Genomic DNA, 21,263 nt, shown 5'->3' on the forward strand with positions numbered 1-21,263 from the left:
CTGCTTTTTTTTTTTTTTAATAGAATGAGAGGCAGCTGCAGGTACTGGCAGATTACAAAATGCATAATTACTAAAAGTGACTGAAGCACATTACAGTATAATTCAACAGAAGAAAAACATCTGGCGCATGCTATGTTAATTTGTCATAAGGGAGTTTCAAAGAAAGCCCTTGCTGCAGCTGGCGGGGCCATCATTTACCCGAAACGAATAGTACACCTTTTGTTTTGAATTCTCTCATATAATATAAAATAGAGCCTTATGTGATTTAATCTTTAGTCATCACTAAAGGATTACAGGCATTGAGGAAATTTCCCCTATGCTGTATCAACCAAAATATACATGGCTTATTCTTATCTTAAACTGTGCCTCAAAAATAACAGAATGATCTGTGCAATTACAGTAATTGATGATAATGCCTAAGATATTGGCCCAAATTTTAAGCTCCCGTTCCTTAAAGAACCATAACTTCTCTTTTTTTATTTAAAATATTTGTGGGGTTTTCAAAGAAACTCATGCATTGTAGGGAAGATTTTGTTCTTATCCTCATAACCATACTTTTCAGTTATATATGCCAGTGATGCTAAGAATTGAAGCACGTTTCGAGTGGAAATTCTTCCTTTCAGCATGGGTTAGATATTATATTCATTTCTAAAAGGGTTAAGTATTATTATAAAACAGCTTGTAGTGCTGACATTTTTGAAATAATGCATATTTCCAACTCTCTACTGAGCATATCCATAGGTACCTCAAAATCAATACATTCAAAACTAAACCCATTATTTCACACATAACCCAAGTTTTTATTTCATCCTGTATTTCCCATTCCATGAGTGGTGATAGCTACCCAGTTGTTCAAACAAAACTCCAGATGTCATCCTGAACTTCTCCTCACACCCCGAAATCAATTACTACTAATTCTAGCTCCTAAAAATCTCTTGAATCTGTCCATTTCCCTCCAGTAGTTCAGGCTATCAACATTGCTTACCTGGATTACTGCTATAACCCACTAATTTACCACAGTCATATTTCCTTACTACTTTTTCTTGCTGTAATCAGCAAGATTTTCTGATATTCAGATCTAACCATGTCACTTCTCTTCTTAAAATACTCAGTGCCGGGGCACCTGGGTGGCTCAGTCAGTTAAGCATCTGACTCTTGATTTCGACACAGGTATTGATCTCAGGGTCATGAGTTCAAGCCCTGCATTGGGCTCCACACTGGGTGTGGAGCCTACTTAAAAAAAAAAAAAAAAATACTTCAGTGTCTCCCCAGTGTATTGATTAGATAAAGTCTCAACTTTGTGTCAAGACATAGATCCTTTGCAATATGTATTTCCTGTGTTTCCAGCTTCTCCTCTTTTACTCCCTCTACCACCTCCTAGGAACACTCTGTGCCCTGTGCATACTCAACTCCTTTGAGTTCCTTAAATTTATCATTCTTTCTTATTGCCTGGCCTCCGCACATGGATTTGATTGTAACACTCTTCTTTTCTTTACCCTGCTTACTCTTCTGTTTCTCTTTCATATATCAGCTTAAAAGCCTACTTCCTCTGGAGAGACAGCTCTAATCCCTAATCATCCCTGTACATTCCCATAGCACTTTTTATAGCATTTACTACCTAAAGTAGGAGCTTTTCAGTATTCAGTACTTCATAAGTTTCACTATGGCAGGAACTGGGTCTTGGTCCTCCCTGTCTCCCTAGCATTTAGCATAGTATGTCGAATGTGACAGGCATTCATTTCAGTGTTTGTTGAATGCATGAACTTTATATTCCCTCAATCTTATCCTAAGATCAGCACTTAAAATTAGATGTTGTGAAGAAAATTCACATATTACTTTGTAACTTTGAGTTTATTCTTCAAATAACTTCTTAATAAGCTTCCTGTGAATGATTTTTGTACATAAAGCTCCTTCTGACATTCATTTTCCTAGTAGGAATCTCCCAAATTTATGATACCACTTGGTAGCTACTTTGAAAATGTAATCACTAAATCATCTGATTTGTTTTCTTGTGAGAGCAAATATGTGGTGAAGACTTTGAAAAGGCAAAATATAACATATTAGAAATGTTTTATTAAAATGTATTAGTTAACTGATTCTGTGGAGTTACCTAAAATTTGCCTCAGTTAAAAACCACTCTGTGTTCCAGGAACTTTTCTAAGCCTTGTGAATATAGTTCCTCCTCTTTCAGAGCTTTCATTCTAATGGAGAGAGACAAATAGTAAAAAAGTAAACCAACAAGTAAACAAGATAATTTTAGATGTTTTAAAAAACAAATGAGTTGATATGATAGGCAATAACTGGGACAGGGGTGGGAGCTGAAAGGGCTGCACAATTTTTTAAAAAGTGGTCAGAAAAGCTGGCATTTAAACTGAGGCCTGAATGATAGAAATAAATCAACTCTACAAGAAAGCCAGGAAAATATTCCAGGCAGATGGAAGAATAGCAAGTACAAAGCTCCAGTATTAAAAAAAAGTAAACCCATGTAATTAAAGTATAGTGAGTGAAGAGAGACAAAGTATAAGGTTGAGGAACTAGACATAGATCAGATCATGAGAATCTTACAGGGAGTTTTAAGTAAAATATTTTTACTTACTATAAGTAAAATATTTAAGTAAGACAATTTTAAGTTAAAAGAAAGACCAGTGTACAGTAGTGGGAAATCATTGAAGAATTTTAAACATCCTTAGATCTTTAAAAGATCACTTTAGCTATTGTGTATTGTGTATTATGGACTTAGAGAAGGGGCAAAAATGGAGTCAGTCTAATAACAGATATTAGATTATTACCCAATATTCCAGGCAATAGATGATAGTAGCTTAGATCTGAGTGTGGTCAGTGGAAATGGAGAGAAGTAGGCAGTTATGAAATCTATTAGGGAGGTAAAACAAAATTTATTTGTTGTCAAATACAGGGAATGAGTCAAGGGAGGAGTCAAAGATGATGCCTTAGCTTAGACTTGAACATCTGGATAGATGGTGAGGCCTTGTACTGGGAAGGAGGAAACTTGGGGTGGTCTAGATAAGAAGTAGTTTCCATTTTGGACAGGTTACATTTGAGGTGCTCATTAGTGTTCCTTTGCAGTCATGGAATAGATGAAATCACTTAGGGGGAATGTGCAGATAGGGAAGGAAAAAACCTGGGACTATGACCAAGAGTTCTCTAATATATCTAAAGCTGGCCTGACTGCTTTAACTTGTGGTATTTTTAGTTAACTGAATGAGATTTAAAACCTTAGGATGAATTTCCTTTTTTAGTAGTCAGGTCTTTTGAAGCCATACAAAAAGTTGAGATCACAATCTTTGCAATTACTGACCATTTTGCCACATACTTAGGATTAATTTTTTTTTTTTAAGAGAATCTTCATTTTGCCTTTTAGGTCTTGATATTATATGATGCCACAGATATGCTTTGCTAATATCTCTTGTAATTATGAGGCAGTGTGATTTAATTGAGAGAAGATTTTGATTAAAGATTGGATATGAACCCCATTTTTTTTCATTCAATCACTGCATGGCCTTAGGAACATTGAATAACTTCTCTGAGTCTTAATTCCTTTACTTAGAAGATGAGAATAATAACTACTTTGCAAGCTTGAAGTGACAAAAGGTACAGTAGTGAAGTGAAGGTACAGTAGAGAACTCTCTTGGCTGATGTCCACTTAATCGTGTAACAACATTAACCAGTGAACTAAATTGCTGTGCAAAGAATGCTCACCAGTGTCCAAAGCGTGCTACATGCCCTTGCCTTAGTTGACTCCATTCTAATGCTATCGTCTGTCACTTGCTTTACAAGTGTCACTATGTTTGCTCCCAAACTAGGTTATGCCAGTTTTACTTGTTTTGGAAATACATAAATAAATATACCAGTGATATATCAGTACAGAAAGAGAAAATTATTATTTCTTTCAAAACTGAATTGGATACTTTGGAGAATTTGCTATTGCAGTACATTTGGACAGACAACCCTGAAAGAATAGAGGGAATACTGTGAAAATCTAGAAAACTCTATATTTGGATTGCTTGCCAAGTGCCCTTAAATACTTGAACCACATTAATGGAGCCAAAAGTGGAAATAATTGTAGATGATACATTATGGATGTGGTTTGTGTAAGAAAGACATTCAACATTGAAACACTCCACAATCAGTGTGCTCATACTTTAAAACATGAAAACCAAAAAAAGCTTTGTAGGGGCGCCTGCGTGGCTCAGTCATTAAGCATCCGCCTTTGGCTCAGGTCATGATCCCAGGATGCTGGGATCGAGCCCCTCATCGGGCTCCCTGCTCAGTGGGAAGCCTGCTTCTCCCTCTCCCACTCCCCTGCTTGTGCTCCCTCTCTCTCTGTCTCTCTCTCTCTCTAAAATAAATAAAAATCTTTTAAAAAAATTAAATAAATAAATAAAATAAAAATTAGGGGCGCCTGGGTGGCTCAGTCGTTAAGCGTCTGCCTTCGGCTCAGGTCATAGTCCAGGGTCCTGGGATCGAGCCCCACATCGGGCTCCCTGCTCGGCGGGAAGCCTGCTTCTCCCTCTCCCACTCCCCCTGCTTGTGCTCCTGTTCTCGCTGTGTCTCCCTCTGTCAAATAAATAAAATCTTTAAAAAAATAAATAAATAAAATAAAAATTAAAAAACTTTATATGTTCTAGACGAAAAGTCCAGACCAAATCCTTATCCTTCCTTAGGCCTCAGACCTCTTAAAAATCTCAGGAAATCTATGGACTGTGTTCCCAGAAGAGACAAACACACAAGATCTTGCAGATAATTTCAGGGTACTTGGGAGCATACCTAAAGCCTGTCTGTGGACCACAGATGAGGAACCCTTGCCTTAAGGTTCTCACTCTTGACCTACTTTCATCTCAGATTGATGAATTTGATGACTTATCAGTGTTGATTGTAATATTTTGTTTACTAAAGCATTTAATGTTTTCTTAACAGATACAGCATATATTATTTTATAAAATTTTGCTTACAGAGAAGGCAGTAAATCAGTTGTATTTTACAACTGTCTTTCTAAATTACATTTTGTAGGTGTGACTAGGATTTTATGTCACATGCACATGAACTATATGACCGAACTGAAAGTATTTAGGACATTGATGGGCTAAGCAATTCCCAATGATATTATAAGGAATTCCTCATTCTTATACACTTACATTAAAATTGATAGAAGATAATTTTACCTTAAACTTTATAACATATTGTATAACATGCTAGAAATTATATAGAGAAATTGAGTACAGCTTCCTTTAAATTCTTTAATTAGAATAAAATATCCTTTAAGTGCCATAAAGTCCTACAGTAATGAAATGTCATCTATCTCTTTACTTTCTGGCAGGCTATGCTTAAATCATCCCTGATAGGTAAGAATGTTTCTGTTTTTAAAGATTTCCAGTGAAGAGATTATATAGCTTTAGTTGGCAATTGTTTCAAGTGTAATACCACTGTGAAAATCTCTGGAAAGTCTTATTTTATGTTTATCCTAAATCACTAATGATTTAGGGACTCATACAGGGAACTCTCAGTAATGTTCTCTAATGAAGAGAAAATTTCTCATAGATAATACAGACTTGGGTCATCTTCCTGCATCTTTCCTTTATTCCTGCAGGGAAATACCCTGACAAAGAAATAAGAAGTTGCAGAGGAGTGACAGGCAGGCTCTAGGAAGGTCTCAGGGGATAGAGTTGGCAAAATCACTTTTCTTTCCACCCTTTAATACCTTCTAAAATTTCATTCAGGAGTGAGATTGAAGGAAATGCTTAACTGAAAAATATCCTTTTCTTAGCCATTTCAAATCCTTTGTAGAAAGAACTAGAACATAAATAAATCTAAATAAATAAAAATAACCTTTATCTAAAAAATATGTTTTGTGGTAGAGTCCTCAGTAAATGTTTGTTGAGCAAATAAGGAATCAAATTTTCTAACTGCCAGATTTTCTATAGAAATTTAGCCATAAATCAGCAAATGTTTATTGATATCCTATATGTAAGGCACTGTGGTAAATACTATGGAAATTAAAAACAATCCCCTTTTTAAAAGTTTCCATTATACTTGGGGAAGTGTGTGTGTACATATATGTTATGTATGCTTACACACACATATAAATGATTAGCATTATAATAGAGAATTGCTTAAATTCTTAGAACATAAAATAAGTATCAAAGCTTTGATTTGAGAAGAGAACTGTCTAGATTAAAATGAACTGGGAAGGAGGTATAGAAGGAAGAGGGTACCTGGGTGGCTCAGTCGGTTGAGCATTTGACTCTTGATTCCAGCTCAGGTCATGATCTCAGGTCATGAAGTCAAGCCCCATCAGGCTCCGTACTGGGTCTGCTGGAGGTTCTCTCTCTCTCCCTCTCCCTCCGCCCCTTTCCCTGCTTGTGTGCACTAGAACGTGTGTCCTCTCTCTGAAATGAATGAATGAATGAATGAATGAATGAATGAATAAAATCTTAAAAAAAAAAAAAAAGGAAGGGGGGCAAAGGTGGAATCTTAAAGAATGGGCAGGATTTTAAAGGGAAATCTAAAAAAGAGGATACAGAAAATGACAAACATGAGCCTAAAAGTGTTACGTGTATGGTTAATGTGTGAGATAGTGAGAACCTAACCAAAGTGGAAGGTGGCTATTGGAGATAAGATTGGAAAGAGATATTACACAAAATTTTGGAGGATTTTGAATGCCAGCCTCAGGAATTTTGTCCAATAGCAGAAAGCCACTGGAAGTTATTGCTTAAGAAAGCAAATTATTAATTTGCCCTCTCTCAAATTAATGAAAAAATAAAATCTTAAAAAGAAAAGAAGTTGAGTTGTGATGGTAGCACTGTTATAGAAATGAAGAAAAGATGCAAGAGACATTGCAAAGGAAGAGTCTGTTTAGGGGCAAACTACATGTTGCATTTAAGAGAAAGTGAGAAATAGAGTTGAGGTGTTTAACTTAGGCAATGAGGGCAGAGATGTTGTCGATATAAAAATTGAGTAGCAAGATGAGAAGGTTTTCAAGGAAATGCAAAAAGTTTGATATTAGGCATGTTAAATTTGAATAAAAGACTGAACCTTTAGGGAAGAAGTCAGAAATAATTTGTTAGGTTTTTAAGTGAATGTATAAATCTTTATATTCCTTGAATATCTAATACACAAACTCACACGTATATACTCTTCACTTCTTCATTCAACTAACATTTAGCAATTACCTGCCATGTTGCAATGTAGGGGAGCGGTTAAGAGCATAGAGCTTGAAACAAAAGGGCCCAGTTTTTGAATTCTGACTCTATAACTGGACTAGCTACATGACCTACCTTTATTTTTAAATTTTTCTGTTTTTAAATTTTCTCATATGTAAAACTGGGGATCTCATAGGGTTATCTTGAAAACTAAATAATTTAAATAAAACACCCAGAAGTGCCTGCACATAGTAAGCACCATGAAAGTGTTTGCTGTTATTATCACCATCATCATCATCTTCGCTATTACTTGCCAAGGTCTATTGAGTACCAGATCCTAAGGATAACAAACTTGCTCACCATCCAGTGGGGGTTACAGAGCTTAATACACAACAACATATTTACACAGATTAAAAAGAACTGAAAATTAATCATTTGCATCTTTGTGGTCTTAAATTTTGTGGAAAATTATTAGTGTCAAATAGTACTTGTCAGAAATTATTACTTTCATGTAAAATGTCATCGGTAAGTGAATAGTTTAGGTATCAAATTATGCAGTAAGTGTTTTCTGAGAAGGTCTTATATAAACTGAATGTTGGCTAACTTTATAAATGGGATCATTGTATCATCTTAATCTCAGTAGTATTCAAAGGTTGTTTCTCAGTAGCACTAATGTGCATAACTTTACCTTTAATTACATTTGGCCTAGAAGACTGGCCACTTCAGTCATTTTGCCTTTCTTCGCTTTGTTACGTTAATGTTGAGGTGCAGCAGTAATTTTAAGCTACACAAGGTACTTGAAAGTAAGCACAGTAATTTATTCTATGTTATTATTACCACCAGAAGAAAGCGAAGGTAAAACATTTGGGTTTGTCTGTCACAGAATCAATGATAGATACTCAGTGTCCTCATAAACTGTGCCCTGTATGGATGAAGCCATTTCCCTCTTCGTTCTGTTATGGCAATAATTATGTGTTTACCACCATATACCTTGTACTTGGCACATTGTGTTCAGTAAATATTTGTGGAATTGATTTTGTGGATGACATTTTTTATTCTCTCCTATATATTTATAAAAATTGCTTGCTGATTTTAACAATTATTCGTACACATATAGGTCACTTAAGGGGCTTACCAAGTTTTTAGGCTGTGCAGCTCATTTGGAAAAAATTCAAAGCTGAAGTTATTTTAGAAGTGTTAATCTGTTGATTTATTTAAGAAGCAGAAGATCAAAGGATAAAAAACCAATCCTGAATTAACTGGGTATTTTAATATTCAGAAATTTGATCTTTTTAAAAATTATATTTAAGACTATATTGTTTCTGGGACGCCTGGGTGGCTCAGTCAATTAAGCATCTGCCTTCGGCTCAGGTCATGATCCCAGGGTCCTGGGATCTAGTCCCACATCAGGCTCCTTGCTCTGCAGGGAGGCTGCTTCTCCCTCTGCCTGCCACTCCCCCTGCTTGTGCTCTCTGTCTCGCTCTCTGACAAATAAAATCTTTAAGGAAAAAAAAGACTATATTGTTTCTGCATCTAACCTGAGACTCTTGAAATTATCTTTGGCCAAAAGCAAGATGCGCTTATATGTTAGGGGAAAAAAAAAAAGAGGAAGAGGAAAAAGAAGACAGCCAGCTCTATGCATAAGATAAATCCAGCTATTAAAGCATAAAGGATATGAATGTATAAAATATAGCTCATATACAACCAAAACATAAATACCAATTCTGAATATACTACACTGAAATGATGTTGGAGTGATTAATATTACCTTAAATTTCCAAAAATTGAGTTCCTCTAAGAAGCACTCTATATGAATCTTAAAAATGCATACTATAGCTAAGAATCACAATAGCTTATGAGATTTTATAATAACAAATACTTTATCTGTTTAATACGAATATAGGATCATTTTAATGCCAAATAATTCCTCAAGATAATAATACTGAAAACACTTAAGTACTTTTAGAATATATGTGTGTGTGTGTTTGGGGGGTTTTTGGTGTGGTAAAATATATATAAAATTTAACATTTTTATAGTTGTGATAAAATACACATGAGATTTATGATCTTAATCATTTTTAAGTGTACAGTTCAGTAGTGTCCAGTGTATTCACAGTATACAGCTAATCTCCAGAATACATGTGCATTTTATAAAGAAATAAATGAGTCCTAATTCTTAATCGCAGGAAACAAACTGAAGGTTGCTGGAGTGGGGGGTGGGGTGAGAGGGATGGGGTGACTGGGTGATAGACACTGGGGAGGGTATGTGCTCTGGTAAGCACTGTGAATTGTGCAAGACTGTTGAATCTCAGATCTGTACCTCTGAAACAAATAATGCAATATATGTTAAGAAAAAAAAAAAAAAGAAGGTAGCAGGAGGGGGAGAATGAAGGGGGGAAATCGGAGGGGTAGACGAACCATGAGAGACGATGGACTCTGAAAAACAAACTGAGGGTGCTAGAGGGGAGGGGGTTGGGTGGATGGGTTAGCCTGGTGATGGGTATTGAGGAGGGTACATTCTGCATGGAGCACTGGGTGTTATGCACAATGAATCATGGAACACTACATCTAAAACTAATGATGTAATGTATGGGGATTAACGTAAGAATAAAAAAAAAAAAGAAATGAGTCCTTTAAAATATGGTCTATTGAAAAGAGACTTTGTTTTACACATAAGGTATTTTTGTTTAAAACATGAACAGAACATATATCTCACTAAAAAAGATTCTATTTTGTTAGATTTTTGAACAATGATATTAATGGCTTGGGTGGGGGGACTGTCTCTTGATTAATAGGAGTGAGCTGAGTCGACAGAAACTTCATACCCAAGAGCTGCTTTCTCAGCTGGAAATGGCAAATGAAAAGGTAGTTGAGGTAAGATAATGACTCTCCCGGGAAGTACTTTCTGCTGCAGCTTGATACACATTTTTTCTGATTTTATCTGAGCCAACTCCAAATTAATTCTCTACTTGGAAATGACCATACAGAGGTGAGTACTCCTTGTAGAGAAAGCATCCATAACCCTAAAAGTCCACATTTTATAATGTGAATAAAAACTTTGAAAGTCAGTGATTGATCATATGTAAATGACAAAAGGTAGAGCTCCTATTTCAGTTTCCCCAGTATAACTTGTGCCGTGTTGCAGAAAATGTGTTAAGATCCCCTTCATTTCTAAGCATGTCTAAGATTATATTTTTTAGCCCTTTCCTCTTATTTTGTTTTAATTCAACACATAAGAAATGTAGAAATTACCTTTGCCTACTGGAATATATTAAAGTACTTCTTCAGATTAATGCTTTAGAACTAAATGCAGCAAGAGCTCATCATTTTTCTCTTTGAATCTTTAAAAAAAGTTAACAATGTCTAGATTATGATTAGAACTTTCTAGAACTCTAGTTCTTCGTTTGATGTTCTAACTTCGAATGTGTTTGTTGGAATTTCATTAATACACTATATGGTCGGCTATATTTTTGTGGCCATCTATAGAAGCCATAACGAAATTACTCTTAAGTTTCAAAGCATTATAAATTGATATGAGCCATTTAGAATACAAACAATAGCCATTAAAATACTTGTCGTTTTCAAAACTTCCAGGAATCTGTACTTAAGGAAATAATTTAAAATATGAAAAAATTTAAAGGCAGATATTCAACACAATAATGTTAATAATATTAGAAGATCAAAGGCAACCAAAATGATCAGTTGAAAAAGAACAGTTGCGTATATTATGATTTACCTAACCTGGACTGTTTCTTAACCATTATGGTGGTAGCACAGAAAAATGCATATTGTATGTAATCTGATGGTACCTATGAAAGTGATTATTATAGATGATGTGATTTTTACCCCCAGGTTTTCTCTAGTGTTAATGATGCACCTTTTAAATTTAAGACTACATATCTAAATATCTTGGTAAATTGAAACAGCCAGTGTAGTTCTCTTCATAAAATTTAATTTTGCTTTTGGGCACAATAAAAAATATAATCTCATTTTAGCAGTATATTGTTATTTCAGTATTTTATATTACTAGGCATGACATTCACCATTATCACTTATATGTTAGGCTGGGAACTATCTAGTTCTTCATAGAAAGTCTGTTTTTCTTACTATTCCTGATTAGACTGATGTTACTCTCTCAATTCAGACAAGTGCCAGAAAACCACATAATAATTCTAGTTGTACAGAAACTTTTTTTTTCAGTCTAGTAAGTATGGAAAGGACAAATACATTTTATAATTGGTAGTTTCTTTGAACTTGTCTGCATGACAGTATGTTGTGACAGATTTATATTCATAATGTCCATATAGTTTCCTAAGGCTACTCTAACAAAGTATTATGAACTTGGTGATTTAAACAACAGAAATTTACTGTCTCACAATTCTGGAGGCCAGAAGTCCAAATCAAGTCAGCAAGATTGGTCCCCTCTGAGGAGAACCTATTCTATGCCTCTCTCCTAGTTTCTGGTGGCCTCATGCGTTCCTTGGTTTGTAGATGGTATTTTCCATGTGTATTCATGTGGTCTTCCCTTTGTCCATGTCAGTCTCTGTGTCCAAATTTCCCCTCTTTATGAAGGTACTAGGCGTATTGGACTAGGATCCACCCTAAAACCTCATCTTCCCTTAATTATCAGCAAAGACCCTATTTCCAAATAAGATCACATTCATAAGTACTGGGGTTTAAGACTTCAACATCCTTTTTTAGGGACATAATTCAATCCATACCAATGCCATATTTGTTGATGATCCTAATATCCTCTAGAGTATACAAATGTATTGGGGAGCATGTAGAAACAGAGTTCTTCCCCCTTTTAAGTAACATCTTTAACATATAAATCGTTTAAGACAAGTCTGTCTTTTTAAAAATCAAGACTTCTAGAATGAATATTTTCTGTTCTTTGCACTTTAATAGTGGCAACGTCACAATTTCTCTAGAAGCTTGCTTTCGCATGGTAGTTCTGAATCACTAGCAAACAACATCAACACCACCTAAGAACTCAGTAGGAGTGCCAATTCTCAAAATTCATCCCATCCTACTGAAGCTCTGGTTGTGTTTTCATATTCCAGGTGATTCTGAAGCAGTGATCTAGCATCTCAAGGTTAATATCAAATATTTTAAAATATATATATTGAAAATCTTGGTCTTCTGATTCACTTTGATTTTAGATTTAATTCACTTTCTTTGGTAACATGTGGAGGGGAAAAAATAATGTAGTCAAAGTGTGAAACCAATTTTGAACTTTGAAATTCATAATTTGAAAAAATATAAATTTGGAGCTATATTATCTTTGCGTTTTATAAGAAGTAAAGTGATATTCAAATTTTTCATTGATTATTCCACAAAACCTTTCTGTGTCACATATGGATTTCTAACTTGTTTGTTTGTATTTCCCCATAACAGAATGAGAAACTAATTCTAGAGCATCAAGAAAAAGCCAACAGACTTCAAAGGCGTCTAAGTCAGGCAGAACAGAGAGCGGCTTCAGCTTCCCAGCAGGTAGGGAGCTTCCTCATTATCCCTGAGAGTAAATAGTCTGAGTAGATCAAAAGATAAGAAAAGTTCCTCAAAAGTTCCCAGAGAACTAGTAGTTTTATTTTTACTTGATTAAACTATTTATAAGTAGTCTCTTTAATATTTGAGGTTGAAAAAGTAAACTTTAAAAACAGAAATAAACACGAGTCTCCTAAATTGACACCTAAATCTAGAACTGTGCTGTCCAATATGATAGCCACTAGCCATAAGCAGCAGTTTAAATTTAAATTAATTATTAAAATTAAGTAAATTAAAATTTGAAATCCTCATTACACTGGCTGGGTTTCTTTTTTTTTTTTAAGATTTATTTATTTGAGAGAGAGAGAGTACACGTGCAAGTGAGGGAAGGAGCAGAGGGAGAAGGAGAGAATCTCAAGCAGACTCCATGCTGAGTGCAGAGCCCAATGCAGGGCTCGATCCTACGACCCAGAGATCATGACCTGAGCCAAAACCAAGAGTCAGATGCCTAACCGAATGGGAGCCACCCAGGTGCCCCGCACTGGCTGGCTTTCAAATGCTCAGTAGCCATATGTAATTATGATCCTCATATTGGACAGCATAAATAGAACTCTATGATCACAAAAAGTTCTTTTGGACAGCACTGCTCTAAAATTTTATTCTGTCTAGGCATGATCACTGACAGATTTGGAAGTAGAAAACATTGCTTTGAATGTAATATTTCTAATTGCACTTTGTTTTTATTGTAGTTTTTTAAATGGAAAAAATGACTTATAGGTTAAGTTCATTTAATGCACATTTGTATATAACCATATAAATCTAAAATACTGTATAAAAGTTGTCCAATGGGAAATAGAGTAGAAAATGCAGAACATCAATAAAATACTAAGGGGTAATTACTCATACACACTTCATATAAAGAAAATGGGCCATTTACTTAAAGTGGGAGCAATAGTTCCTCCTCCCTCCTATTAGGAACAATGTGAGATCGTCTGGCGATTATAAAGATAGGCTGGAAGCAGTTTAGATGGATAGATCTAGATAGGCAGGCAAAGAAACCATGTTACTACCTTATTAAATATGTTTGGTTATAAATGTACTGTTTCAATCAAAATTAATATTATGCATAGATATAAGAGTATTTCATACATACTACAGCAGCTCTAAATACTCACTGATTTCAGTTTATGTATGTGATATTTATAGATTTTTTTGAAATCTACTTCTGATATGAACAATGCATGGCACTTAAAGAAAATCTGGTAATTTGCCCTTCTGTTCCCCTCCCCTCTTGAAAGTAATTATAGCTTTATCAAATAAATTTAATTTCTTATTAAATTATAAATTAATAGATTAAGTAGTTTATCATTCAAGAAAGCATTCATTCATTTAGATTATAAGTTAACAGGAGCCAAGGTGTACTGGGAAGTATCTTAAGAGTGTGTGTTTTGGTGTCAGGCACATAGCCTGGTGCCATTAAGTAGCCATGTGATTTGGGGCAATTTCAACTTTTCTAAGCCTCAGTGTCTTCATATTTGATGTAGAATAATAACACCTCCCTTACAGAGTTACTGAAAAATCAAAGGAATTAACACATATAAACATTTAGTATAATCAAGTGCTTAGTAAATACTTAGTTATATAAGAAGTTAAATCTCTACATCACAGTCCTAAGAACTTCAAGTTTACCTTTTTTAAGGAATATGGTAAAGAAAATGCCTACGTAAAATCAACAACCTTCAGTTCTATAGTAAAAAGAGTACAGTTATAGAACCTTAATTAGATAATCCAGTTGGCATCTCGTTTAGTCTTCCTCCTGACAGAATTAAACCCAAGCAGCCCAACACAGATGTTTTTCTCCTGTTACTTAAACTCTCTAATGACAAAGATTTCACCCTTCTCTTTGTGCGCTTTTTTTTTTTAATGCTGTGTCAGTAACCACTTTGGAGTTTTTTCCTTAAGCTTTTCTCCTTCCATCCTGTTTTCATTGAAGATGAAAAGTAGTCATTCAGCATTGTCCCTATCCACAAAAAGGAATTATTCCCTGGAGTGGAGTTAATATTTTTTCTCTTTTAAATGAGTCCAAGTTATAAACTTTTTGTATTAGACATATATTCAGTTTTTAAAAATCTTTGTCTTTGCTTTCTCTGAATTCTTCCTATTTTCCCATCTTCCTCTAAAAACTAGAAACTGTTATTAGAAAGACTATCCTAGTAAGGGCCTGATACTTAATGAAACAAAGGATTGGAGTTAGAAGATTATTATTTCCTCTAACATGCAGCCCAGCATCATACACAAGCCCTGCATTGTACCAAGTCTTCCATGCTCTGAATGTGCTATTCTGATCAGCTTTCTCTGTACATTCTTCATCCATCTTTGGACTATGGTTGTATGTTCTAAGTGTATTAGTCTAAACTACTAAAAGCCATACTGCGTTCTTTTAACACTAAAATCAGTGTGGTGAAGCCTTTCTATGCAAGAACACAAAACCTAGGAACTATGGAAAGAAATTAATAAATGTGAACATGTAAAATTTCAGATATCTGCATTTTAAAGTCATAAAATCAATGATAAACTGAGAAAAAATATCTGCAATACTGTGACAAAAGTAATATCCTTAACATATATGTAAAGAATGGCTAGGGCGCCTGGGTGGCTCAGTTGGTTAAGCGACTGCCTTCGGCTCGGGTCATGATCCCAGGGTCCTGGGATCGAGTCCCACATCGGGCTCCCTGCTCTGCGGGAAGCCTGCTTCTCCCTCTCCCACTCCCCCTGCTTGTGTTCCCTCTCTCGCTGTGTCCCTCTCTGTGAAATAAATAAATAAAATCTAAAAAAAAAAAAAAAGAATGGCTAAATCAACAAAAAAAGTGCAACAGTACAATAGACAAAGAATAAAACTTACAGAAAAGGAAAGACAGATGGCTTTTAAATATTTGAAAAGATGGGCTCATCCTCATCCATAAGACAAATACAAGCTTAAACCGTAATCGCATATCATTTTTCACCATTTCACAATCATGTCAGAACATGAAGTTTGATGATACATTATGCTGGCACTTCCACACATCACTGATGTAAATGTGTGTTGGTGCAATCTCTTTGGAGCCCAATTTGGCAGTATCTCTCAAAAAATTTTGATGTACATCACCTTTGACCCAGTCGTTCTAAATTTATTCTGCAGGTGGTGTACTTGGACCTGGGCAAGTCTGTGCAGGGAAGCGTGTCAAAATACTAATTGCAGCATTGCCTATAATTTTAAAAGATTAAAAGCCACCTAAATGCCCATCCATAGAAAACCAGTTAAATTATGGAGTATCCATACAAGGAAAGTTTGCTGCTGTTAAGGGGAACAAAGTAGGTCTCACATGGAGACATTTGTAAAGTAGATCATTTAGAAGGAAAAAACCAAGATGAAAAGTGTGTAGAGTACTTTATCATTTTTTAAATAAAAAGAGGTGAGGAAATACATGCATCTATTCTCATTTAGAATTTATTTCTAGAAATATACTTAGAAAATGGAAATAATGATTGTATCTGGAAAGAGGGCTAGGAATGAAGGACAGTGGTGAGAAGGCTTCTTTATGATGTATACTCTATTGTACTGTTAGGTTTGTATATATAATATCAACTCCAATTGATATTTGAAGACTGTTTACCTATTAGAGCTTTCTTACTATGATCTATCATCATCTTATTACCAGTCTTGTGTTGTGCTGGCTCACACTTAATTTGTATTTTACTCACTTTTCTAGTTAACTTTTTATCTAGATGTTTTTCATCCATCTGTGAAATATGTTTTGGGATTCTAAGTACTGTATATCACTCTGAGCTATGGAATGTCGTATTTGACATGCATATCTCTAGTGTAATACAGGTATTTTAAAGTCTCAAGAGTAAAACAGACATGAACACCAAAAATGACCTCTTACAGGACCCTCTCCAGTAAGATTATTTTCAATAATTGTAAGTTGTGATGCATTATACTTTGTATTAGTGTAAGATTTTCCATAGAAAAAGTAACTATTTACTGATTGTCTATTTTAATTGCAGCTCAGTGTGATTACAGTGCAGAGAAGAAAAGCAGCCTCCATGATGAATCTGGAAAATATTTAAAAATATTCATAGTTCACTCACAGAACTTTAGAATTGGGAAAGCTGTTGGACTAGAAGTGTATTGAAATGGTAAAAACCTGCAGAGAATGGTTAAGGCTTGTGTCATTTTGCATAGGCATTTTCCATTCTGTTTTGAGGGTTATTGGAAAACAGAACAGTGGCAGCTTCCTGTAAGTAAAGAAAATATACCCTATATTGAGCTTCAGTGGAGAAAAAAGCCAGCTGAGAAGAATTCATTGCCTTCATCAACGTGTCTGTTTTTCAATTCCCCCTTCCTTCCCTTGGAAGAGCATAATAATTTTTCAAACTATACTAATCATGGGAAAGAGATTTTTAAGATAATGTTAGAATTTTAATATTTCAGGTTCCATGATTTGAGAATTTTACATCTAATTGTTACTCCTAACTCATTTTCTTAAGTTCCCAAGCATCCATTTTATTATAAACTCATAAATGTAATAAATTATGCACTTTCTAAAATGATGCTGTCATGTATTTTAATGTATAATTGTAGTGATTCGTTTTTAATTTACATGATTTCCAGTATTTATCATATATTGATATTTAAGAATATGGGAGGTTTTGTTTTTTGTTTTTGCTCTGTTACTCAAAGCAGTACTAATCAAGTGGAATCTTCAAGTCTGAGAATGCATGGGCATTGAACTATTGCAGTCTAGTTGATTTTCACAGATCCATGTAGTTAGCTCCTCTCTGCTCCTAGTTTGAACTTGGGACACCTGCTTTCTGCTGATGAGTGCAGATAAATGCGCATCTGGTTAACAAGTTAGGAAACTATTGCAGTAGTCCAGATAAAAGATAATGAATTGAGTTTGAAGTGACATGAAAACATTCATGTGCAAATATTCAAGCAGCTGTCAGAAGCTTAGGACTGGTGCTAGCAAACCAGGATAGGAAGGGAGTCTTTGGCACGGGACTGAGAATTGAAGCCATGGAGTATAGGAGCTTGCCTGGAGGCTTCATGTGATGTGGCTGACTACCTCTTCCCCTCATTTCTTGTGCTGCAGCTCTGATGGTGGCCTTCTGCTTCCGTCAGTACATCACCCTTCCTCCCCGCAGGATCTCCGTGCCTCTCTTGCCATCTGCACGTTCTTCAGATCACCACTGCTCAGACATCCCTGCCTCAGAGAGCCTTCCAGCCTCCAGACTAGGTTAGGTCCCCTTGTATTTCTCGTAACAGTGTGCTGGATTTTTGATTCATAGCACTTGGGAGAATTTTTTAATTAACTCTTTCTGCATTTTTTCTTCAATGTCATCAGTCTGCAGACTCCTTGAGAACAAGACCCATGTCTGCTCTCCTTCCTTGTATTCTTAGCAACTCAACATAGTTTCTGGCACACAGAGGGTATTGAATAACTGTTTTATTCAGAAACTGAAAAAGAATTTTTAAGGACAGGACCTTAGAAAATGTCTTCATTTTGTTGTATGAGTTCAGGGAGAGGAATCTTTGAAGAAGACTGAACAGGAGCAGTGAGAAGGCTGTAGCCAAGAGAATCCAAGATGACAAAAACTAAAGGAGGCAGGGATTCTGATCTTATGTGTAGGAGGGGACAAATGGGTCCTAGTGTCAAATGCCGTGATGAGATGAAATAATACAAATATGATATTTAAATGATAATTAGGCACTTAGCTTACTTTCGTTTCCTAAGAATTTTTCATTTGATTGATTCTCTAATGTAAATTTCTTCCCATGTCATTCACAGACTAATTTCCATGTAATAAGAGTTATGTTCATATTCATGTTTATAGAATATAAAATTTATTTTTAAAAACTTTTAATTAGAGAAGATGTTAGAATTATATCGTACCAAAAAAAAAATGAGACTGGAGGAGGAAGCACTTCAGAAACTAACGTCATAGACAAATGGAAAGTATGATTATTGTCCTTTTTCAAGAAGAAAATCTAACTTCCCAGACTCATTTCTTCAAGGTAAATCTTTCAGCATAAGCACTTTCTCTGAACTTTGGCCATAGGCACCTACTCTTTACATTTGACTATTGATAACCCTCTCTCCAGTTGGATCTCCTTGAATACTTAGACAGTCTCCAAGTAAAGGATAGGCTACTGACAGGCAGATGATAGGCCTTTCTTACCTCTGCTGAATTTGAACAGACTTAAGCTGTGTTTACCAACAGAACTGAACATACATGTTATTTTTCTTTCAGAGAAGTTTGTTAGCTAATGATTTCCAATGTAAAAATGTAGTGGAGTTTTGGACTTTTCTTATATTGGTCAGTCTTGCCTTCATTTACAAAGAGTAGAGCATCATTTTTCTGTGAACTGTATTTTAGGAGACAGGGGAAATGAATAGGAAAAAGAAAAGAAATGATGTAAATCTGAAATTGAAGACAACACAGCCAGTTCATTTTATTTATTCATGTTTCTTTATTTGTGTCTCCCTGAAGAAGAAAAGAGATATGATTACCTCTTCTTCCCTTTGTATACAAATATGCAAATTGGGGCAGCCAACAATCTTCTAATTTCTCCTCTGGTGTGATCACTGTAACTACCCCAAATATGGGAGAACATTAGCAACAATTCAGTCATTCGTTTATTCAGCAAATATGAATATTTCATAGCTGCACAGTCTGCCAAGCCAACTCTCAGACAAATCAAGGAAGAATGAAAAAATACTTCAAACATTTTGGTATAAATTCTGTTCTTTAACCATAATGTATTTTATCAATTTTTCCAAAATAGCAAATCTGTAATGGGCTTTTTTACAAACATTTTAATCAAAAATAATTAGGTTTTTTTTAGTTTATTTAAAAATGTATATATAAAAGGGATATGTGCACAGAGAGGAGACAGCCACAGCAGTACCCCAGTGTTATGTATGAAATCTGTCCCTTACCAGCCCTTCAGACTTGTTCAAATGTGTGCCTCTGGGGCAGTGTTAACTGTCTTATCTTAGTATTTATATAGAAACTAAATATGTATCTACTTAAATAACAAAAATCATAGGATGGGTGGGAAAGCATCTTTAATTTTTTTCAACACTGGCGCTCACCCAGCTACCAAGGAAACAATCTACGCTAAGGAAGTGGTCTTGTAGCCCAAGAGTTCAGCACAAAACATGCTCATGTGCCCCACTTTCCTGTAGACACTCCCATGTACTAGCTCTAACACCACTCTTGTTTCTGCCACTCAAAAAGTAGACTGGAATGTAAGCATATGAGAATAACATTATGGAACTTTGAATCTTCTCTAGTTTATTTCTTTCTAAATACACATTCTTAAAGTTCACTATTTTTAGAAAACAAATTACTGCTGTTATTGGGCACCGCTGTTGAAATTCACTGGGGTGGAGGGGATGGGGGTACTCTCCTGGAGCTGGCCCAGTCCACTTTACAACAATTTTGACCATTAGAAAGTTCTTCCTTACATCAAACTGAGATGTGTCTTTCTGCCTTAGTTCTACCTTGTGCAACAGAGTCTAAGCCATCTTACATGTGGCAGGTCTTTGGCCTTTTGAAAATAATCATCACGTTCTCCCTGCACTTAGTAGACATCTACATTTCCTCAGAGGACTTGGTTTTGAGTCCTTTTGCCAACCAGGCACTGGCCTCTGAAAGTCCTCCAATCTTCATATATCCTGCTTCATTCATCCAATAAATACTTATGAGCACCTGCTTTACACCAGGTATGCTTACGATGCATCAGTCTTATGCCCCAAACCAAAAATTATATTCAGGATGAAAAAAACTATTCCCTTGTTCTAGATCATGACAGAGAGGTGGGGAGAGAGTAAGTGGTAGCTACCTGAGTGGGGAAGACGATGTATTAGAATCCCCAGGGCAAGGGTATGGTTCAAACTACATACTCTTCCCCTTTTCCCAACCCCAAGAACAGTCTGACATAGTCTCTTAGGGAAGCATGCTTTGGGAGTTTACTATAGTTAGTGATTCATGGAAATGTACACATAATTTCTCATTAGTATTTGGAATGAGAAAAACGAAAATTACAATTCTAGAGTGTGCACTTCCATTAATGTAGCTTAAAATCATGTTCACTTTTTTGGAATTTGAATTTCACTGTTGGAGATATTGAGCATATTGTTGACTCAAATCTTAAAGTCTTTTCCAGAGGTTTTGTTGCTAAGCCATATCTTTGCCCCAGAAGCCAGACTGGTCATCCATCCCTTTTAAATTTTATTATGTCATTACAGGGTGCTGCTGAGGTCCTTTTAGCTCCAATTCTGTCATCCAGTTTTTTTACTTATAAGCATAGGGACCGTGTCTGCTTTATTTTGTTTTAGTGCTATGTTTCTTGTACCATTGACAACTTTTTATTTATAGCGATGCCATCTATCAATCTGGTAAACATACCACCCATATTTTCATGATAAGCATGAGAAAGATGAGACCTTGCAGATGTGAGTACAGTTGGTCTCTTAGAACACACCAACCACCAGCTACCATAATGGATAATTAATCAGGACCCATGGGTCCTGGTCATTTCAGCCCGTTTTTAATCTGGCCCATTTA

The 21,263-nt window shown here is 35.5% G+C and overlaps 1 protein-coding gene across 1 annotated transcript in view; it reads left to right on the forward strand.

Annotated features, from left to right (window-relative positions):
* The window catches only part of SCLT1 (sodium channel and clathrin linker 1), a 191,619-nt gene extending 174,464 nt beyond the window's left edge, over positions 1 to 17,155 (forward strand). The window contains exons 21-23 of the mRNA XM_021681497.2: positions 9,953 to 10,031; positions 12,555 to 12,650; positions 16,695 to 17,155. Coding sequence (XP_021537172.2) covers positions 9,953 to 10,031; positions 12,555 to 12,650; positions 16,695 to 16,757 — 238 coding nt within the window. The 3' untranslated portion in view covers positions 16,758 to 17,155. The remainder of the gene's footprint in view (positions 1 to 9,952; positions 10,032 to 12,554; positions 12,651 to 16,694) is intronic.
* Positions 17,156 to 21,263: the final 4,108 nt, after the last annotated feature.

The sequence above is a fragment of the Neomonachus schauinslandi genome, chromosome 2 (genome assembly GCF_002201575.2).
Source record: "Neomonachus schauinslandi chromosome 2, ASM220157v2, whole genome shotgun sequence".
In the NCBI taxonomy this organism is placed as follows: Eukaryota; Metazoa; Chordata; class Mammalia; order Carnivora; family Phocidae; genus Neomonachus; species Neomonachus schauinslandi.